Raw genomic sequence first — 23,733 nt, 5'->3', positions numbered from 1 at the left:
GTCATCACATCAGCTTCTACCGCTCTCCAACAATCTGTACATACCCCTCCTCAAGTGGCAAATCAATCATATTAAACTCCCCAATAATGTCAGAAAAATCAAGCATTTAAACCTACTGCACCTTAATCTCACACTCAGGTATCTGATGACATTGAATTCACCTGCACTACACCAAGCTACGTCCCACCTCTCTCTTACACCCCTTAGCTACTCCCATCAGTCCCATGTAAAACTCCTCATACTATTGTCATTTGGGTGAGACACCCTGGTACATGCTCACTCAGACATCTTCAACACTCCTTTGCAAGTAAGCCAGCAAGAATGTCCCTATTAACTTCCTCCCGTACCCTTTTTCCCACATTAACAAAACCTCCCTAGCTGTACCCACGGCATCCCTAAATATTTCGAACAATATTGGACTCCATTTTATCAATCTTAATCTCTTGAAAACATACCCCCTTTAGCACACACATCCTTGATCTCTGTCAGAAGCACAAGGATCAATGTGTATAGATAAATCAAATATTTCATATTTATATAATTATAATGGAAATCCTTAGCAACCTAGCTCAGTGTATGTGTCATGGACTCATGACAATGATAAATAAACATATGACATGCTCAATTCATTGCAAAACACATTATCACTTGGATGGGGGGGCTGCCCTGTATAATATTTAAATGCAGAGGTGTCACAGATTTCATCAAGGCCACTTCAAAACTGAGGAAAATATGTGCACAATCTAGTAGATGGGAAGTAAATGAGGCATTCCCTTATCTGTTCTAAAGTGATATGTACTTTTTTGCCTCTGTGAGCTAGTTTCTCTCTCTTTTTAGGAAGTATTGATCTGTTAGAAGGGTAACTTCTTGTTGATTCTTTGATATAAGATTCTGATTCGTTAAAAATCACAAAACAAAACAACACACACACACACACTCTATATCATAATGATACCAAGGGGCTGCTCGTCTCACAAGTTGGCGGAACTGGTGGAGGGCATGGAACGATTTGCTTTACTCTTCCTGTCACATGTCTTTTTTCCAATAGAGTATATGCAGATTAGCAAGCATTCAAAAACTAGTTAAAACTCAATTTCATGACATTTATATTTCATCCACAATTGGGTTTAGAACAACTGGAACCATGAAACAGATTCCCCCCCCCCCCCCCCCCCCCCCCTCTTCCCTTAATAGCAAAATCAGAAACAGACTATAAGTATTAAGGTTATACCCTCATTTAAATGATTGGATGTTCAAGTACCTCCATTATGCACATCAGAGCTCTCATTTCAGAAAGTTTTCACCAAATACTTTAATATTATAATTTGACATGGATAAGGAACCCTACCCAAGAATACCAAGTTCAACTGCTGCTTTGTACAGGAAGGGAATCTCCATTAGAGCAGCTAGAGAAAAAGCTATTTCTTTCTTAGTTGATGTCGCATTGTGAGAGGAATTGCTAGAGATCCTGCTGAGGAGGTATGTTTTTAAATCTTATTTCTAATAGATGCTTTGTAGAACAGTTGACTTTTTTAATTCAGATCTTCTTGTTGATTTTTGCACTCAGACACTCTAGGGCATATGAATTGTGTTCTGACTGTAGCCATCACAGTATATTTATGGGGGTTGGAGGTGTCATTTGGCACTTTTTTAGCTTCCAAGAAATGACTCACCTTTCTCATACCTTTACGCAGTTCTATAAAGTTCTTCCTTAGGTTAATAGGCTTCAATACTCAACTTTTAGCAGCATGGATTGGTTGAATAAATCTCTACCAGCTTTGTTTAGGTTTTTTAATTAGTCACTAACACTATCAAATGTTTGTTTGGTAGATGGTGAGAAGTTCAGCAAGGTATGTTGTCAGTGCATTGCAAGTCCCTTTGTCATTATTGCTACTTAATAAATCATTTTATGCATGTGAAGGATTTGAGAGTGATTGCTGGAAATAGATTAGAGAATATCTTTCATGGTTACCTATGTGAGGTTTGTCTTTCTCACCAACAAAGACTTTAGGACCTGACATGGTTCATCTAAAGGCACTTTCTCTTTCCTATCTTTCATTAATGCTAACAACTAATACTTAATTTGAGGGGGAATATTTGATCTATGGGCTCCAGCGTGGTTAAAATAGGTAACCTACCTAAAATAGAACCTCGTGGCTCCTGCTTTAGATAGGAGATTCTCCTTCCACTCAAATAATAGACTTGTATATGGTTGGAGGAGTTTTATGTATATGGTTGGAAGAGTTGTATGAAATAGCCATGGCTCTGCTAGATTTTGTTGTTAGAGCATCTCCAACAAAAGAACTAAACACAAAATACTCTGTATTTTAGAGAGTAAAAAAAAAAAAACCACACGAATCCAATAGTCTCTCTAAACCTCAAATTTTTTTTGCTCATCTACAGTATCTCTCTAGCCCTAATGGGTTACTATATATTAGCAATTGAATTTCTTATATTAAAAAATTCTAGCAACTAACTATTATATCAATTCTTTCTCTTTCTTCTTTGATTTGTTTTTAGATCTCACACTCTCTCTTCGTTTCTTCTCACAAAACAAATCTTGTTCTCGTAAAACCAATTAAATTAGAACAACAAATCTAAAATCAGAACAACAACAACAACAAAAAATCAATAACAAGGAAAAAAATAGTAGCCAATCTAACAAATCTAAAATCAGAAACAACAACAGATCCAGAACAAGAAAAACAATTTGGAGCAATTTGCTTGGCTGCATGCAATTGGCCGCATGGTTTTAAAAACCAAAATGGCCAAAAAACCGTTTTTGCCCCTGATTCCCGGTTCAACTCGGTTTTGACCAGTTTTACCGAACCAGACTGGTGCCCATTCTTGGTTAAGGCCCAAACATTGACCAAATCTCCTTATTTAAGATTCAAACATCTTTTATAGCTTTCATATTTTATTTCTTATTCAAATTTGAATTAAACCTTAAAAGGAAATCTCTTCGCATCAATGACCTTACTTATTTGAGTCAACATATCAGATTTTAGTGCATCTAAACTTGAATTAGGAAACATGCATTTAACGCACCAATGAAAGCCAATTTGATTTCCTTACATGTATGACTAAATTTAAAGGCATTGGTTTCCCTTATTTACCAAAATTTAATGAAAAATACTTAGACAAGCAATACACAAAGAAATGCAAAAAGAATATGAATTATACCCTTTAAAAAATAGTTTCTTCATGATTCAATACTATAGTGAAGGTGTCTAATCATTAGTACTACTAGTTTAGCATTTTTATATATTTATATATTTTTAGAGAGAAATAATAATGTGAGGCAGTGATATATGATGTATAAATTTCATTTTTTAAGCCTTCTCAAAAAATAAATTCATTTTTTAGGTGTATATTTGGTGTATCTGATGTTATATACTTATATTCTTGATGTAGTTTTCTAAAAAAAAATAAATAAATAATAAGTTTATGGATCATTCAAAGTGAATGTAATAAATTAGCCATCATGATGATTATTAGCTAATCAATCATTTAAACACAACCATTTCGGGGTAAGTTGACAATGGTATTTGTTTTCTGAGTAATATTATAGCAACAAATTATTTTATAACATTTTTACAAATTGTTAATATGTTCATCTTCTTATTGGTTTTCATCTAGGCCTATTATTAACATCACTTTTTTTTTTCCCAATAAATCACTCATTATATCAGCAGTTTATAAAACTTTTTGTAAAAAAGTTTGTAACTCTAACATTACTATTGTTTCCGTAGTTTGGACCTAGTACATTATCATCATTAAACATAAATTTTAATTTGTTATAAAATTTATTCATTTCAAATATAAATAGCAACAATCTCTAACTACAAACCATTTACAACTCTTTAAAAAAATTATTATTTATGAAAAGACTCAATTACTCATTAAAAACTTCCTAATAAAAATGTCAAATTAAATTTGAATTTAAAAGCTTAATTATTAGACTTTGCACGTATCAACATTTGAAACCATTATTAGGCAAGTGGTGCACATAGAAATGCAAAAAGAATATGAATTACACCCTTAAAAATTTTTATTTTTATTTTTATTTTGATAAATGACACCTGGCAAGCTTAAGGATCCAACGGTTAAAAATAAATCTCATCTTCTTTGCCTCTTTCCTTCTCTGTTTTTTCTGCAACATCACCGGTAGTACGAGAGAAGCCCAATGGTTAAAAAAAAAAAACAAACAAACAAACAAACAGAGCCGAGTCCTCTTCTCAGTTCTCACAACACCCCACCACCGCTAGAGCATGAAAAAAGTCTATCCCATCACAAAGTATGCATATACCTCACGAATAGACTGAATCAATTGTGTCCTCCTTAAGGTCACCAATGCCATAAACCACGAATTTTCAAATCTCATTGCACACACTGAGAGTGAGAGTGAGAGTGAGAAGAAGAAGAATTGGTAACCATAAGGCTGTAACGGCAAAACCCATTACTTTCAATATAAAATTCAATACAAAGGGCCTCTGTGACTTGCTAGCTTGTTGACTTGCTTTCGTTTTTTAACCGTTGGATCATTTGCTTGCCAGGTGTCATTTATCGAAATAAAAACCCGAGAAAAATGGAGGGGGTTTAAGCGGAGATAAGAAGATCATCTCACTCGCTCAAGCTACTCTCCTCTCCAGAACCTCACTCTTTCTCTCTAGAAATAGCAGAAGCCTCGCCTTTTGCATTCCTTTCTCTACTTCTTCTGCTTCTGCTGCTGCTCCTTCTCTTCCTTCTGATAAGCTTCACCGCAACAAATGGAGGTCACTGGTGGCCTCCGTGCTCGAACTTGGCGGAGTCAGGATTGGTCGAGAAGGTAACTTGGATACCCAATTGAAAGTTTTTTCTTAATTTTATTGTTAGTCTTTTTTTTTTTTAGTTGTAATACTGTTTCGAATTGCTGTGTCACTGAAATTATTGTAGCTATTTTTGCATTCCAACAATTGGGTTGGTCCAAAAATTTGAACTTGTTCGCTTAAATTATGATGGGTATTTTTTGCATTTGCAATTTCTGTACTGGTTTCTGGGTTCTGTTGTGCTTTCTCATTATGCTGTATTTTTGTTATTTATGTACTTGGTGAGCAATTTCTCTACCTGGGTTGGTTTTATTTTCATCTTGTTATACTGTTATGGGATTGACATTGGCCATTGCAGTCTGGGGCATTGAATTTTTCTCGTTTTGTTGTTCCTTACTGTTGTCAATATGCATGAATTTAAGAGTCATTTACTGGGTTTGCTGAGTTTCTTTATTTGCTTTCCTGTTTAGTATTTGCAATTTGGGGTTTGTAAAGACACTCAAGAACATTGTACCCATAAAAATTTCGAATACAAAATTCTATCACTGTTGTGTTAGTTTGAGTTTTTGAGAGACTGGGATTTCTGTGGTTTGTTTGCCTGGTTAACAATATTGGAAATGCACGTTCTTCAAAAATTAGACTTCAATTTTAAATCAGTTTAGCTGTTATACTGTGCTGGGCTTTCGTTTTTAGGATTGTGGGGTATATTTAATGTCCTGACAACCAATTTCTGAGTGCAAATAAGTTCAAACCTGTTAGATTTTCACGTCAGTATACTGTTTCAGTTATCTATGCCTATATACAACATAGTTTCATATATTGGGATAATGGATTAGTAGATGTGATGAGGGATGACCCTACAAACAATGTCCCGGATATTGGTGCAAGTTTGTGTCATTATTCTTGACAAATTTCATGTTCATGTCCTTATGATGCCTTTCTCTCTCTTTAACTAGTTTTGCTCATATGATGGCTAGATGCATTTGTTGCACATGCAACTATTTATCATCATGATAAATTATATAGTTTGTATGCCACTTGTGTTGGACAAGGATGGAATTATTTTCTAAACTTCTAATAGCCCTTAAGGTTGGATTTATGGTTTCCAAAAGCATTACCATAACTTTCAAAGTGAAGCTCTTGATCTCACAGTCAAATTTAAAGTCTTTGATATTAAGTTTTATTAACCAAAGAAATCATCTAAGATTATTTTACTAATTTTGACTACATAATTTCACAGCGATCTGTGTTCTACCTTGGTATTTGGTAGAATCACCATAACTTAAATTTTCAGTGGAAGCCATTCAAATTCTAGGATTTGAAATTACTAAATTCTGATCTCATGTTTTTATTTTTTTGTATATAATTATTTTGTTTATTATTATGATTGCATCTTCTTTGCATTTTTTATGGTTTGCCTCTCTCTCTCTCTCTCACTTCATATCTTTATTGAGACTACGATTACAGATACATGTTTATTGTGAGTATTTTGAATTGTTTTGCACTTTCCCCTTTGTGTTGTCTATTTTCGTAATTGTAAGTACTTATAATAAAACAAATTGTAAGTGTAAGTGTACTTCTTGCAGAATTTTGATGATGTCTTGGTTCCTGCTGATCATGTAAGCAGGGGTTATAATGATACATACTAAATTGATGCTCAATCTGTTTTGAGGTGTCATACAAGTGCTCATCAGGCAGAGTTATTGAGAAGAGGACACACTCATTTCTTGTTACAGGAGATGTATACCGCAGGGATTCCATAGACTCGACTCATTACCCTGTGTTTCATCAGGTTTCTCCTTTGATTCTAACAAACAAAATTATATCTTGATTACCTTCTTGAAGTTTCTTCTTTCATTTTGTTTGATGAATCTGTTTCATTAATATTTAGATGGAAGGTGTACATGTGTTTTCACCAGATGATTGGGAGGCATCTGGTGTAGATGCCACATCTCAACTGAGGACTTGAAGAAATGACTTGAGGGCTTGGCAAATCACCTATTTGGTAAACTTAGAACCAAAACCTTGCTGAGCAAATGCACTCTAGTAACCAGAAAATATTCTGAGTTGTGGAAACGTTGAATGAATTTGTCAGGAAAAATCTGTAAATTTTAGGTGAGGAAAAAAAAAAACCGGCATTAATTTACTTTTGGGAGCTAAATTAAGATGATACAGGGAAACTGAAAGGTTGGGACCATTTTGCATTCCCAAAAGAATAGTATACAAATCACCTAATTTGGTTTTAGAAGTGTTAATTTATTAAAATTCTATTATTTTTTCATGGTCTTGTTCTTAGGCTTTTTTTCTGCTTACTTTGTCAAATATATATATATGGTATGAGTTTAAATTTGCTAAAATTATCAGGTGCTGTGGAAATGCACTGGATTGATACTTATTTTCCATTTTCCAATCCATCATTTGAACTTGAGATATATTTTCAGGTAGGTGATTGATCTTGCTATATATATATATATATGTAGCGTTGCATGTATACATGATGCCTTTCTTCAAACTTATACTGCCCTCTTTGAAAAACTCTGCTCCTTTCCTTTTTTCATTTGGAGCTGCATGTAATTCATTATTTCAATGCCCAATATGATGTCAGGAGAAATGGTTGGAGGTTCTGGGTTGTGGTGTGACAGAGCAAGAAATATTAAAGAGAAGTGGCAAAACGAATAATGTTGCCTGGGCATTTGGTCTTGGATTAGAGCGGTTAGCAATGGTTCTTTTCGACATACCAGATATTCGGCTTTTCTGGTCAAACGGTGAGCGATTCACCTCACAGGTCATTCCTGAGTTTATCAAGTGATAATTCTTTATTATTTTCTTCTCCTCTGCTGGACTATTTGTGTGTGAAATTAAGTCTTCTTTAGAATTTGAATTATTGTTATGCCAAAATTACATCCTTGGTTTCATTGCATAATCTAGAGCTCCTGAATATTTTTGTATAACAGTTTTCCAAGGGTCACCTGGGTGTCAAATTCAAGCCATTTTCAAAGGTATTACTAACATTTTCTGCCCTCTAAAATATAATTAAAATTTTTCCATAGAAATTTCATTGTTGTAAAGGAATGATGTTGCACTATGTATTTTTATGTTGTTATGCCTTGTACATTTTGTTCATGAAATTCTTCCTTTGAATAAATTTAACTTATTTACACAACAAAAGAACCAAAAAGAAAACCCTTTGTTACAAGGTTTTGTTTTGTTTTGTTTTTTTGTTTTTATCTTTTAAGGATTGGTATGTGCCCCCCCCTTTTTATGGTTATCTTCGCATAATGGGCTTCTCAGCCTTCTTTATGTATATATTAAAATTTTATTTATCAGATAGGGCAGTGTTTGTTTCGCACCTGTGTCTGTACACAGAGGTGTGCAAACAATTGAAAACGTGAGTTGAAGCCACAATTTCAAGTTCGAAATAGTGTCTTAATCCCACGACTTCAGTTGTTGCACACCCGTGTGTCCATACGCACTGATGTGCAACAAGTTTTACCCTATCTCACACACACGAATGCATGCACGCGCGCACACACGCACGCACCTATTAAAGGTTCTAGGCATCCAACTGCTACTTGTAAGTTGTAAATGCTTGTTTGAAATTTGAAATTATGGTATTGTGTTGCAGTATCCTCCTTGTTACAAAGATATAAGTTTTTGGATCAATGAATCATTCACTGAAAACAACTTATGTGAAGTTGTGAGAGGAATTGCCGGAGATCTTGCTGAGGAGGTATGTTTTTAAATGTTATTCCTAACAGATGCTTTATCGAACAGTTAACTTGTTTAATCATTCACTAGATTGACCTATTTATTCCTGTACTTGTTATATATAGTAACTTTATGCATTGTGATTTGCTGATTGAGGGGAGGGTGTGCCTGGAGGCCCTGGACATTCAGCGGAAATGAATACATTAATTAAGTGTTTCTTTTTCTGATCTTTTTATATAAGTTATGTTGCAGAAATAAACTGCTTTTGATTTTATGTATTGATATCATTGTTTACAATCAATTTTATATTGTTTTTACCTTATTGCTCCCTTATAATCAACAGATTTGTGCACTAATATGTTATCAACAACAAAATAAAAATATGTGCATCTAATCATGCTTAGACTATGTCAACTAGTAGAAAGGGTCATTAAGTGATTTCGAAGACTGAGGTAATGATCATGCTTGATGTGATCTGAAGCTTGGTTCTGAACTTTTCTGGTTGTATGTCTATCGTGTCTTCATCATCATCGTTGTTGTAAGCTTCTTTTTCTTCTTGTTGTTTGCTTGGTAGAATTTACTGAGACACTTCAGGGCATATGAACCGAGTTCTGACTATGGTCATCACTGTATATTTATGGGGGCTGGAGGTCTCATTTGGCACTTTTTTAACTTCCAAGAAATGATTCACCTTTCTCGTACCTTTAGGCAGTTCTATAAAGTCCTTCCTTGGGTCAGTAGGCTTCAATACTCAACTTTTGGCAGCATGGAGTGGTTGAATAAATCTCTAGCAGCTTTGTTTAGGGTATTAAATTAGTCACTAACACTGGCAAATGTTTGTTTGGTAGATGGTGAGAAGTTCAGCAAGGTATGTTGTCAGTGCATTGCAAGTCACTTTGTCATTATTGCTACTTAATAAATCATTTTATGCATGTGAAGGATTGAGAGTGATTGCTGGAAATAGATTAGAGAATTTCATGGTTACCTATGTGAGGTTTGTCTTTCTTACCAATGAAGACTTTAGGACCTGATATGGTTCATCTAAGGGCACTTTAAGAAATTTATCTTCTCTTTCCTATCTTTCATTAATACTAACAGCTAATGCTTAATTTGAGGGGGAATATTTGATCTATGGGCTCCAGCGTGGTTAAAATAGGTGACTTACCTATAAATGGTGAGAAAGTATTTAGGTCAAAACAAATCATATAGGATCGAATTGAAGGATTGTAAGATTTTATAGACTATTATTGGGATTTAACTTGGACAATTTGCTGATGATACTTCATAGGGATAAGTAAGAGAAGGACATTTCTCTCAGACGAACCTTACTATGTTTTGAAGCAATTTCGGGCTTAAAATTGAATTTTGCTAAGAGTGAACTGGTTCCAGTTGAGGAGGTGCAGGCTGTGGTAGAGCTAACACATGTAGTTGGTTGTAAGGTCAGTAAATTTATTGCTTTACATTTTCTTCTTAGGCTCTGCCTCTTGGTCTGTGTTATGAGTAAATTTCCATGAGATGTATTATTGGAGAAGACAGAAAGAAGGTTGGTGGGTTGGAAAGAAAATTGTACTTTTCTAAAGGAAATTATGAGTACTCTTTCCTGTCTACCAACCTATTATGTCAATATTTACCATGCTTGTAAGTGTTACTAGAAGGCTTGAAAAATTGCAAAGAGAAATTTTAAGAGGGCTTAGGAAATAAAGTACCTTTTCGTAAATTGGGAGACTGTTTGTTCCCCATTTAGGAAAGTTTGGTGATTTTAACAGCTTTATTGAAAATGTTTATGGAAAAAAAAATGCTATGAAGAGGGATCTTCTTTGCAGAATGGTGGTAGGGGCTGAATATGGGGAGTGTACTAGGGATCTTGTAGCAGTTGCTTTGAAGGTTTTTCTTCATTTTGGGATTTATTGGGTAATGCCGGAGTGGGTGGTGGGTTTATTGTGGTGTATGAAAAATTGTTTTTTAGTAGGCATTGAAGTAGCATTTTTTGGATTGGTAAGTCTGTAAGAGGGATCCAGATCCAAGAATCTAAACTGCAATTCTGTTGGGATTTTTATTATCAAAGTTGATCCATAGGATCATAAAATTGTAGGATTTAAAGATCTAACTATGATCAGCAGAGTAAAAGCATAGTCCCTTGATATTTGACTAAAAGGATACTCCCATCATCCTAGAAGCAGTGTCCTATGCCATTTTTCATTCCGTCCCAAAATCTTTCTGAAAGTATATAGTGTCTTTCTGTTATCCCTCATTTTGAGTTAAAGCAAAGGGTCGCATTGTAGAATAATTAGAGCTGAATATTTACATGTCAAGTGCAGTTCCCTTTCAATGTGGGGATTTTTTGAAAAGAACTTCATGCGTAATTTAACATGTTTGCAAGCACATGTACATACTGTTGATGTTTTTGTTTACTTCTTTTTTTGGACAATATTTAGTGAGTCATTACAAAAAAGATTGTTTTTTATGATCAATGGTGATATCTTATTAGACAACCTATATATATATATATATATATATATAGCCTTAAATTGGGATCTAGACTTTCTTCTCAAAGCATGTTACCGCTATACATATTCATAGCTGCACTTTTATGTCATCACCTTCTATAACAAGAATGGGTAGTTCTCAATTCTGAATTTTCATTATTGGAGGTGAGCCATGTTAGTTCTACAAGCCCCCAAATAACAACTGCAAATACCTTAAAAGTCTTGCTAAGGTTCTTTGAGCTCATCCATGTTGAATGGTTGACCATGAAAGTGTCAGCAGGATCACGGGCAAGTTAAGATTTATTTTGTGTATGGTATTCTATGTCCTACATTTTGAAATTGCTAAATATCATGATTTCATTAGACTTTCAACCTTGTTATCAAATGTTACTACAGAACCTGGCTTAAGTTTGGTCTCTTAAGGAGGCAATCCTATATCTCACCAATATGTCTTCTCACCCAAAACTGAATTTTGCCTATGACGCTAGTCTAAAATTGAACTTTGTGACTCTTAGGTGCTACTGATAGACAATTTCACCAACAAGAAGGGAATGACCAGTCATTGTTATAGGATTGCATATCGATCGATGGAGCATTCACTCACAGATGATGAAATTAATGAGTTGCAGGTATTTCATTTAATAAGATTTTGCTTACTTCTCATTTTGTTGAGTATGTTTTTGGTGAAAATGATTATTCATTTCAAATTTGTTTATTTAATTGTGGTATGCAGTGGAATGTAAGACAGCAGGTACAGCAAGTTGAATGTTGTTCTTCGATGAGGGTTTCTGGTGCAGTCCGCTACTTATTTCATGTAAAGTTCTGTATACTGTAGTGTTAATTTACAGTTTTTATTTTGTTTGCTGTGTTTTTAAAATTTCTATTTATTTATTTGATACACAGTTCAAAGTCAGTAAAGACAGGGAAAAGCACCCCCAAGATTGAAGGGGACAGAAAATTTCTGATCGATAAGTTGATCGAACAGTTGTGTCCTGTAGTATCTTTGATCTTTATGGTTCTATACGCTCTTTGATGAGTTTGATAGCAATCACATATTCCAAGAAAAAGCACTAGTCCAAATTTTACTACAGGAGATTTTGCATGACCTCTATAAACTTCAATGCAAGGTTGCAAATTTGTGTTAATGAACCAACACGGTCGTAGTAATTTCCTAACTTTTAACTGGATATGGGGTTTACTAATCTGTAGCTCAGATCAGACTGATTTTAGGCTTGATAGTATGAGCTATGGATTTCTGACTTTTGTTATTAAACTGGGTCTGATTACATTATGTATCATGTGCCTTAATACATTTGAATCCGTACATTCCAGATATTGGCTACCATGAAGATTTCACTTGTGATATTATGCCTTGGACAATAGATACTGTAAGAAATTGATTTAATAATTGGGGTTGACGTGATAATAATATATGGAAATTTTGGTCATTATTGTGCTTCTCCTACTTTATAGGAGCTGGTATAGCTTGTAGCCTATACATATATATTATACCTCCCTCTCATATGAAGTGGGTTACACGTATCTTTTTTCCTACTACAGAGTTAATAGGGTTAAACTTATTGCACACAAGTTATTTTACACAGTTTTACCAACATTCAAAAAAGCATTCGAAAGTCACGATTTTAGTTGTACTAAATATTGGAGCCTTATTATAACAACTTGAAAGTTCAAGGAATGCTAGTGCAATTTACCATTTCTGAAAAAACTACTAAATATTGGAATCCTGTTTCAATCAACTCCTGTGGACAAATATTGGAATATACTTGCACTCAACTTCTATTAGTTTTAATCTTTATTAATTAACTAGAAGAAGTACTCGAGCTGATCTCATAGAAGAGTGAATAGTTAAATTTAACTTACTCCTTTAGAAGAAATCTCAGGCACCAGTAGTTCGAGAAGTCTCTTGCTATTTTCCAGTTCGCTGTACGCATAAACATTTCAGACATCAACTGGGCCTTATGGCCCGTTATAGAAGATAAAAAAACTCATGCTGAAAATTTTTGTTGTTGAGATTTTCTTTTTTGTACCTTGGGTGTAAAATTTCATTTCTCTCAATTTTGTCATGGGGCTCTTTTTGTACGGCTGGTGGCTTGTAGCGCAGAAAGAGTAGAGGGATGGGGCCCGACTATTCCTCTATTCTTGATTTATTTAATCCCAAGAAGAAGAAAAAAGAAAAATAAGTGACAAGCAATCGCTGCATGCAATAATTTGAGTTACAAGTTTCTTGATATTTCTATGGCCGAAGAACGAAGAATTGCTTAATGTTTCTTACACATTATGTGTTGAACATTTCACTGAGCTATTTAATTTAATGAGTTGGGACGACAAGTTTGATCTTTATTGACGTTTTAGTGAGTAAGCAATAAAGATAGGGATGACTCTCCTTGCAAAAGTCTTTTCAAGTTTATATGGAATGGAACAACAACTTCATGGAAACTATTTGTTGACTAATGAGTCATGGCTTCAATTGAATATATGAAAGTGCATGGAAAATCTTGCATGCATAGCACCCATCAAACTTGTTCATATTGTTAGTGAGCCTCTTCCCATGAAATAAGGTAATTTATTATAGAGTTAATAGGGTTAAACTTGTTGCACACTATTTTACACAGTTTTACTGGCATTCAAAAAAGCATCGAAAGTCACGATTTTAGTTGTACTAAATATTGAAGCCTTATTATAACAACTTGAAATTTCAAGGAATGCTAGTGCAATTTACCCTTTTTGAAAAAACTACTAAATATTGGAATCCTGTTACAATCAACTCCCGTGGATGAAACAAATATTGGAATATTCTTGCGCTCAACTTCTGTTAGTTTGAATCTTTATTAATTAACTAGAAGAAGTACTCGAGCTGATCCCATAGAAGAGTGAATAGCTAAACTTAACCTACTCCTTTAGAAGAAACACCACTAGTTCAAGAAGTGTTTTGCTATTTTCCAGTTTGGTCTACGCATAAGAACTTTTCAGACATCAACCGGGCCTTATAGCCCGTTATAGAAGATAAAAAACACATGCTGAAAATTTCTGTTGTTGGAATTTTCTTTTTGTACCTTAAGTGTAAAATTTCATTTCTCTCAATTTTGTCATGGGGCTCTTTTTGTCCGTCTGGTAGCTTGTGGCGCAGAAAGAGTAGAGTGCTTGGGCCTGACTATTCCTCTATTCTTGATTTATTAAATCCCAAAAAGAAAAATAATTGACAAGCAATCGCTGCTTGCAATAATTCGAGTGGTTGAAGAACAAAAAAATTGCTGAAAGTTTCTTACACGTTTATGACCAATTGAATTTTTCATTGTTGTTTAAGTTAAATATTTAATTTTATTTAATGTGTTAAACTTTCCACTGAGCTATTTAATTTAACGAGTTGGAACAACAAGTTTAATCTTTATTAATGTTTTAGTGAGTAAATGATAAAGATAGGGATGACCCTACTTGCAAAAGTCATTTCAAGTTTGTATGGAATGGAACCACAGCTTCATGGAAACTATTTGTTAACCAAATGAGTCATGGCTTCAATTGAATATTTGAAAGTGCATGGAAAATCTTGCATGCACAGCACCCCCCAAATTTGTCCATATTGTTAGTGAGCCTTTTCCCATGAAATAAAGTCGTTTATTACAAAATTAATATTAATGATTTTCAATACTTAAAAAAAAAGATCAAGATTCATTTTGAAATATCATAAATGATTTCAAATATATTCAAAAACTTTTATTTGTGTCTTTTATTTTGTTTAGATTTTTTTAAAAGCACATAATAGAAACTAGTTGTATTTTTTGTATTCTTACTTAGATTTGAATTTTAGTATATTTGTTATTCTTGAATGATCAAAAATTTATTGCTCAAGTTTTTGTTCTCCAAAGGCAAACTCCTACATCCATCCCTGGTTCTCTCTATATTTTCCTTTAATTTTCATTATTGGATGAAAAAACATTTGGCTTATGTGAGACCCGTGTGTTCTGTTCCGTAGAAAATGCACTAATAGAAGAAGCCAAAAGGTTATCGTACCAAATTGACAAAAAAAAAAATTATGGAGCCTTTAATGACTTAATGAAACAACTTGAAAGTTCAAAGGGTGCTACTACAATTTAAGCTTTGAAAAATAAACATTAAATATTAGAAATTTAGAAACCTGTTGCAATCAAACTCCTGTGGATGAAACAAATATTGTCGCACTCAAATTCTGTTGTTCGTTTGAATTTTTAAAATTTTTAATTTGCTAGATGTCTTTCGCCATTGAGCCAAAATTTTCTTAGGCGTAAAACTTTTTTCCAGGTCGGTGTACACCTAAGTACTCATTAGATATCAACTGGGCCTTACAGCCCATTATAGAGGATACAAAGCTAATGCTGAAGCTTTTTTGTGTTGTGATTTTCTTTTTGTACTTTGGAATGTAAAATTCCATTGCTCACAATCTTGTTATGGGCTACTTTTTATAAGTCCGAAGGGCTGATTTTGTAGGACTGATGGCTTTTAGTACAGAAAAAGAATAGTGATTGAGCCCATCTAGCTCCCTTTCTTCTTGATTTATTTAATATATGAAATAGAATGACAATCACTCATTACATTAATACTAGCTACTGTGGTTGACGAACAAAAAGTTTGATCAACTTTTCTTACGCGGTACTTTCTCAAAAAAAAAAAAAAAAAAAAAAAAAAAAAAGAAACTTTTCTTACGCGGTATGGAAAGTTTGATAATCACTTGTTCCAAGTCTGAATGGAAAGTTGTGTTTTTATTGATGTTGTAGTATGAAAACAATAAAGATAAAATGACTTTTGCAATTAGTGTGGCTTCCATGAAGCTGCAGTTCCATTCCCCTGGAAGACACTAATTGCAAAAGTTGTTTCCAAGTCTATATGGAATGGAATTGCAGATTCGTAGAAGCTATTTGTTGACTTATGAGTCATGAGTCATGGCTTCAATTGAAAATGAAGGTGCATGGAATATCCTGCATAGTACCTACACCATTTTTGTCCATTATTAATGGTCAGGAGTATCTTACTTGCCATCGAATAATGTCTTTTACCCTAACTTGGGGGGGGGGGGGGGGGGGAATTGTTCTACCCTTGAATAGTATTTCAAATAGTTAATGAATTTTTTTATTGTCAAGAGCCTTGGAGCTAAAAAGATTGGCACTTTTTGAAGTGTCCATGACATCTAAAGGTTAAATCTTTTACACCCAACCCAAACAAATTCGTGTTTATGTTATGAACCTATAATATGCCTATTAGAGTATTGGCTCAAAGAGACACTAACCACCATACCTGAATGCTAACATTACTTTACTTCTATGTTGAATGGCTTAGCTTGAATGCTAAGTTGTTAAGGAATTCTACTCAGCTATTAAAACCAAAAGATATTTCATGAGAAATTGATAATATTAATAAATAAATAAATAAATAAAAAACCTATAGTTTCATATTTGGAACACATTAAACCCCACACTTTTAAAGTAGATATATTTTAATTTTTAAATCACACACTTCATAAATAGGACACTTAAACTATAGGATTTAAACTACAGGATTGTTTTATACTTTTCCCTAATATTAATTTTTCCTTTCAATTCATGATGATGTGTACATGAACATTGTTACAAGTTGTATTTTACTTTTCTTCTCTTGTTTGAGCCATTGTTTGTTGAATGGCCACGTCTCAAACTTCACGTCAATTGATTTGATCAGAAATTGAATTCTATAGAAATTGATAATATTATTGATTTGATTTGATTTGTATATTATAATCAACACATTTACAAGGATATTTCGCTGCAATGGTCCCCCGCTGGTTAAAGCTTTCAAGGATATTTCATGGAAGATGTTTGTTGACTCATGAGTCATGAGTCATAGCTTCAATTGAATATGAAGGTGCAAGGAATATCCTGCACAATACCCACATCACTCTTGTCCATTATTAATTGAAGGGAGCATCTTACCATTGAATAAGGTCTTTTACCCCGCGCGCGCGCCCTTGAATAGCTTTTCAAATAGTTAATGAACTCTTTATTGCCAATAGCGTTGGAGTTCAAAATGTTGGCATTTCTTGAAATGTCTACAACTTTTTGGGCTCAAACCTCTTGTACCCAACCCAAACAAATTGGTGTTTGTTTTATGCACCTATAATACGCATGTTAGAGTACTGGCTCAAAAAGACACTATCGACCATACTTGAAAGCCAGCATTACTTTACCTCTATGTTGAGTGGCTTAGCTTGAATGCTAAGTTGCTAAATACTCCCATCAGTTGGACTTCTACTCAGCGATTAAAACCAATGGATACTTCATGAGAAAATGATAATATTAAGGAGAAAGCAAGTAAAAAAAAAAAGAAAACCTTATAGTTTCATATTTGGGACACACTAAAGCCCAAACTTTTAAAGTGGATATATTTTAAATCACACACTTTCATAAATAGGACACTTAAAACTCCAGATTTTTTTTTAATGAAAAAAAGGCTATATAGTTAAAGGCGAGTGTATTGCACGGTTTTATCATAAAACTATAGAATATATATTTTATAAAAGAAACAATAATTGAATAAATAATTATAATAATAACAACAAGATTAAATTGTATTGGTATAACAACTATCAAATATAAAATGATAACACCACAAAAATATAAAATTATTGTCCAGATTTGGCTTTATATATGTGTGTGTGTGTGTGTGTGAAAGTATTAAATTTAAAGTATCCCATTAAATTTGGAGTTTAATGTGTCCTAGGAATTAAACTACAGGATTGTTTTATATACTTTATCCTTTCAATTCATGATGCTGTGTACATGAACATTGTTACAAGTTGTATTTTACTTTTCTTCTCTTGTTTGAGCTGTTGTTTGTTGAATGGCCACGTCTCAAACTTCACGTCAATCGATTTGATTAGAAATAGAATTCTATAGGTACGAGTAAATCCAATAATTTTTGCACGTTGTAATCAACACATTTTCAAGATTATTTCACGGCAATTGCCAACCCCCCCCCCCCCAAACGGGCGGCGGCTGATTAAAACTTTTACATTATATTCTTAATAAGAAAACAGTATTAGACTCTACTTTACTGGTCTCATAAGTTAGAGCGTAAGCTTATGTTGCATAATCAACTAGTTTTAGATTTGTTCAACGAAACAGTCGCGGTAAACACTTTTATTGCTAAGGCCAACTTAGATTGTGTTTGGATAGATTTGAACTTTAAAGTAATGGATTTGAAATGCTTTGATTCCAAATTTATAATTTATAAATTTTCTTGATTAGATACATTTTATACCTATGATCATTTGAAATTACAAAATTTAAAACTATTCAAGTATGTCTTTAAGAATTTCTAAAGTTTCATGGGTTTAGAAGTTATTTCAAATCTAAGAATTTCAATGTTTAAAATCCTTTGTAGATTTGTCAAATCCTAATTCTTGACATCAAGGGATTTGGATTTTAATCACTCAAATCCAAATTTACATGCCTAAATCCTGCTATCTAAACATATCATTAATGTTTTTAAATGGAATTGGGAGTTTCAAATTGTGGCAGTGAAGGGTGAATTCTTTGTTGCTACAACAAGATTAAGTGATAGTTTTAAAACTTGGCAAAATGAAGAAATCAAAGAAGATGACAGAGGATAAATGGTAGTTGTTGGGAATATGGTAGTCCTTCCATTAAGAAGGCAACATTGATAGTGATAGTTCTACTGCCTATTGGTACAGAGTGATCATTTTTTCAGGGTAAATTACAATTTATCCCACAGATTAATCCACAGACTTTGCCACATTCAGCCCCCTAAGGCATGGAATGAAATGAAGCTATTAGGATTGGTTCAAATTTACAAATTTTGCATGTTTTGGACGAACAAATTAACCTTTTTATAAAAATAAAAAGAAAAGAAAAGAAAAAAGTACAAACATTCTAACCTCTATGGTTTGACCCAATAAAACTTTAGTCCTGCAAGTAATATTAAAGTTTATATTAAAAGAAAATTATTGTTTGGAGTATTTTGAATAGAAGTTTAACGATTCTATTTTAGTCCAAATATTCGAGAGTCAAATGTAATAATTTAAAACTTGCGACTTAAATTGTGATAGGACACAATTACAAATGGTTAATCGTAATTTTCCCTTTTCTTCAGTTGCAGCAATGGAGATTCATAGAGCACTATTATATTGTCATGGAAGTTAACTACTGCAAAAACTTAAGTACATTTTATTTTATTTAGTGCAACATGTTAGATTCTTTAATTCACATATTAAGAGTTTTGTTGCTCAACTCACACCTCTTGATATTTCTAACAAAAACATCCCAAATTGAAATCATCTTTCTCCCGTTATAATTGTTGAATTATCCAAAAAATGATATTCAAACAACACATAGTTGTATAGAGTCTATAGGCCAATGAAATACTACAATTTTATCATTCCAAGGACAAGTAAATTCAATTTTACAATGAGTTTGAAAATAATTTGAAAAACTTAACATATAAGGAATTATTGTTAAGTACCTTCACGCTAAAATTTTATAGACACTTCCTTGAAAATTCTATGTACCATAATTGTGCTTTGTTTAGGTTGATGTCAACAGGTCATGTTGACGAGTCCCTCTCAATGTATAACAAGTTCACAGAAGCTTCATCATTACTTGACTCATTACATAACTAATTGTTGGGTTTCAAATAATATTATTAATAATATTAACAATCCAAAATAACAATTACACACAACAACACAATTTACGTGGAAAATCCTTTTTTCTTAAAGGGAAAAACTACAGGACAAACTCCAAATAATTTCACTATTATCAAATCAATTACGATAATTCTTATGTATGTCTCATGGTTAAAAAAAATCTTTCTTATTTCTTTTACTCGCACACATTAATTTTCTTTCTCTGAATTCACTTGTGCGGCACCTTTCTCTTTTCTTTTTTTCTCTATGCAGCACTCCACACTATTTCATCAAGCACATACCTTTTATATATAGAATTCTGCCGCCTCACACTCCTAAGAACATATAGAAACCCCTGTCTGGTATCCCTAATTGAACAACAATTTTCACATTTTAAATACACTTATACACATTTCTAAACACTTTTTTAGCCATGTGTATTTCAAAAAATTACAAAATCTCTCCTCAAACTAAATAACCAAACTACAAATAACTCAGTTCCCATTGTGTTTGACATCAAAACTTGGCTTAAGTTTTTAGATAAAAGGATTTTACTAATATGTGTCCTTAGGGCACACATTAATTTTCATTTTTGAAAATAATTTTCTCGATAATTGAAAAAGTAATGACAGCTTTTCCAATTACCAAGAAAATATTTTCAAAAATAGAAAATTAAGGACACACATTAATCGGATCCCGGATAAAAAAACAACTTTATCTCAAAACTGTGGAGCCCACTGGTCTTAGAAACCCGTGTGAAAGTAAGAAGAAAAGACCCAGGCATTGAAGAAAGAGAAAGAAAGATAAACGAAATAAAGAAAGAGAGTTGTTGGGTGGAGTGTGATTGAGATTAGACATTGAAGCAGGTCCTACATAGATGCAAAGAATTACAATGATGGTATCGTAACTCATTTTTAATCACTTTTTTTGAAAAACAGCCAAAACTTGTTTTTAATTTCCAGTACTTTAACTCAATTTTTTAACATTGAAAACAAAAATTTAATCAATCATGGCCTAAACTTTCCAAGTTTCTCCTATTTCAAGTTGAAATAGAAGTTCAGTAAAAAAAAAAAAGAGTTGAAATAGAAGTCTTTATCAGTTGGGCTTAGCTCATTAAAGAGCTTTCACGTGGGCTGGACTTTGGTGCCAGCTTGCACCCAACACTAATAATAAATGCAATAAGAGGATGAGCATATCCTTTTTCTTGACTTTGATTTTCAATGGTCTCCTATTGATTTGCAGTCACAAAGCATCTCTATGAATATCGAGACGTCCCAAATTTCCAATAATCCAACTTGCTAGCTGCTCTCTCTCTCCCTCTCTCTCTCTCTCTCTCTCTCTCATAATGTTCAGAGAAAACCTTCCCTTATTTGGGCTTCTGGTCCTATTTGCTCTCTTCCATGAAGCTTGTATTGCTGAGGGACAAAGCCAGAACTTCAGCTCTTCTTCATGTGGAAATCTCCTTAACATCAGCTGCCCTTTTCAACTAAAAGGTGCTCCTCATCAGTGTGGATGTGGTGGCCTTGAACTTGATTGCGAGAATAACCGTACTTCTTTGTTGGTTGATTCTGCGAAATTCTATGTCCAGGAAATCGATTATGTTAATCGAACAATTCGACTGATGGATGCGAGTTTACACAAAAACACGTGCTCCATTCCTCGTCTTATCCCAAACATTTATCATTATTATTATAATTATTATTATAATTATTATTATTTTTATTTTTATTTTTATTATCATCATTATTATTTTTATTTTTCCCCTTATTTTGATAATCTTATGTATCTTTTGAATTGCACCTCACCACTCAAGTCGCCAATCTATGTTGATGTCTCTCATTGCATCAGTAACTCTTATTCCGCACAAACATACTTCTATGCGTATTGTGGAAACCTTACGGCACTTGATATTCCACAGTTATGCAGTATAGAAGGTACGATTCCAACTCGATTTCAGAATGCAACAGGCCTATCTGCTTTGGAGATTCAACAAGAATTGTTACAGGGCTATGAATTACATTGGGATTCATATTGTCATTATTCACAGAATAATAAATGGTGAGAACCCAAAGGCGCTCCATAAAGCTTTTTTTTTTTTTTTTTTAATAATTTAATGTCACTTTACTTCCTAAGGGAGAAGAAAAATATGCTCAATTTATCTTCAATATATAATTATAACTTACTCTCTTTTTTGACTTATATATCTTACCAGGTTTTGGGATTCTATTCAATTCATTAAGGTACTCTATGGTGTTATTAGCGACTGGTTCTTGTACCAAGGTATGCCTTTAGGAGTTCATTAGTGTGCTTTCTATTAATTTACTCTTTTCGGCTTCATGTTGTGATCTGTTTTCTTGGGATTGTTTCGACAGGAGGAGAGCTTACTTTCATCAAATCCATAGGTGCGATTGCTTTTTGACATGTTGGTTTGGATGATTTTAGAGAACTCGAGTAATGACAGCCAATAAAAAAATATAATAATGCCTAATACTAAACTAATTATCATATATCAAGTATAAAAATAGTTAAAATATATATTCACCAAATTTTGTTTGTTTATTTATTTAGTATAGGATAATATATCGAGTTGTTTTGATTTATTTGAAATTAATAAATTGCAATTTAGGATTTAATTTCCTCATATTTACTGTTTTATACCTTTGTCTTCTGTAGGAGTATTTATCCTAGGAAGAGCTCAACTAGGAATTGTATGCTTAATTGCATTTTTGATATACAAATTTGGCCCAGGAAACACGTTCATGGACGATGCCATTGAAATATTCCTGCAGAGTCACAATTTAATGCCTATAAGGTACTCCTATTCTCAAATAAAGAGCATGACCAATGGTTTTAAGGATAAATTAGGCCAAGGAGGTTATGGCACAGTCTTCAAAGGAAAGCTTCAGAGTGGCTATCCTGTAGCGATAAAGTTGTTGAGCAAGTCAAAAGCCAACGGGCAAGATTTCATGAATGAAGTTGCTACGATTGGAAGGATACATCATATTAACGTGGTGCAGCTAATTGGATTCTGTGTGGAAGGTTCTAAACAAGCTCTTGTATATGAGTTCATGCCAAATGGATCTCTAGATAAGTTCATCTTTCCTGATAGAGAAAATAGCACCGTCTTGACTTGGGATAGAATATATGAGATTGCAGTTGGAGTAGCTCAGGGAATTGAATATTTACATCAAGGTTGTGACATGCAAATTCTACATTTTGATATAAAGCCACATAATATTCTCCTTGATGAAAACTTTATCCCAAAAGTTTCAGATTTTGGCCTTGCAAAATTGTATCCGGTAGATGATAGCATTGTATCTCTCACTGCTATACGAGGAACACTAGGATATATAGCTCCAGAATTGTTCTACAAAAATATTGGGGGCATATCATATAAGGCTGATGTTTACAGCTTTGGAATGTTGTTGATGGAAATGGTGGGGAGAAGGAAAAATTTGAATGCATCCGTGGAGCATTCAAGTCAGATATACTTCCCGTCTTGGATATATGACAAACTCGATCAAGGTGAGGACCTTGAGGTGTTAAATGGCACAGAGGGTGAGAACAAAACATTAAAGAAGATGATCATAGTTGCATTTTGTTGCATTCAAATGAAGCCCATTAATCGTCCTTCCATGAGCAAAGTCTTGGAGATGCTTGAAGGCCCGCTAGAACTCTTGCAAATGCCTCCCAAACCTTTCTTTGGTCCTGAGGAGATGTCAATTGAGGACCACACCAGTAATAATTCTGCAGGAATACCTACAAGTGATTCGGATAGTATTGTCGCCTAGACAAAATGTAATTAAGTCATCAATAATTTTATTATTAAATCTTCCATGTATATCACAAGCTTTCCATCATTTAATAATTCTATTTGTTTTATAGGTTACTTTTTAAATGAATAAATACCATGTAAGGTAACTTTTTAAATGACTAAGTACCATGTAATCCTTATGTAAAACCAATCAATAGAATAAGACAAAATTTAAAGATATCATTTTTAGTCCTTGAAATTTAAAGAGATAGTTTTTATTCATAAAACAAACTTAAAGTGATCACTTGT

At 33.4% G+C, this 23,733-nt stretch overlaps 3 protein-coding genes across 5 annotated transcripts in view; 2 read left to right on the top strand and 1 right to left on the bottom strand.

Annotated features, from left to right (window-relative positions):
• The window catches only part of LOC126720292 (rust resistance kinase Lr10-like), a 76,515-nt gene extending 52,843 nt beyond the window's left edge, over positions 1-23,672 (top strand). The window contains exons 2-5 of one of the 3 annotated variants that reach the window (XM_050422622.1): positions 21,164-21,728; positions 21,883-21,950; positions 22,043-22,072; positions 22,344-23,672. In XM_050422622.1, coding sequence (XP_050278579.1) covers positions 21,164-21,728; positions 21,883-21,950; positions 22,043-22,072; positions 22,344-23,461 — 1,781 coding nt within the window. In that variant the 3' untranslated portion in view covers positions 23,462-23,672. The remainder of the gene's footprint in view (positions 1-21,163; positions 21,729-21,882; positions 21,951-22,042; positions 22,073-22,343) is intronic. The other 2 variants (XM_050422624.1, XM_050422625.1) reach the window with 2 other exon arrangements.
• The window catches only part of LOC126720293 (rust resistance kinase Lr10-like), a 139,491-nt gene that overhangs the window by 30,929 nt on the left and 84,829 nt on the right, over positions 1-23,733 (bottom strand). The gene's annotated exons all lie outside the window — the stretch shown is intronic.
• LOC126720296 (phenylalanine--tRNA ligase, chloroplastic/mitochondrial-like) lies at positions 4,620-12,450 on the top strand. The gene is made up of 10 exons (XM_050422631.1): positions 4,620-4,828; positions 6,395-6,427; positions 6,545-6,600; positions 7,173-7,249; positions 7,414-7,593; positions 7,763-7,807; positions 8,434-8,538; positions 11,518-11,631; positions 11,736-11,816; positions 11,906-12,450. Exons 1-10 carry the CDS (start codon positions 4,770-4,772, stop codon positions 11,945-11,947), a joined length of 792 nt encoding a protein of 263 aa, XP_050278588.1. The 5' UTR covers positions 4,620-4,769; the 3' UTR covers positions 11,948-12,450.

The sequence above is a fragment of the Quercus robur genome, chromosome 4, assembly GCF_932294415.1.
Source record: "Quercus robur chromosome 4, dhQueRobu3.1, whole genome shotgun sequence".
Taxonomy (NCBI): domain Eukaryota; kingdom Viridiplantae; phylum Streptophyta; class Magnoliopsida; order Fagales; family Fagaceae; genus Quercus; species Quercus robur.
This window is presented reverse-complemented; position numbering and strand designations above follow the sequence as displayed.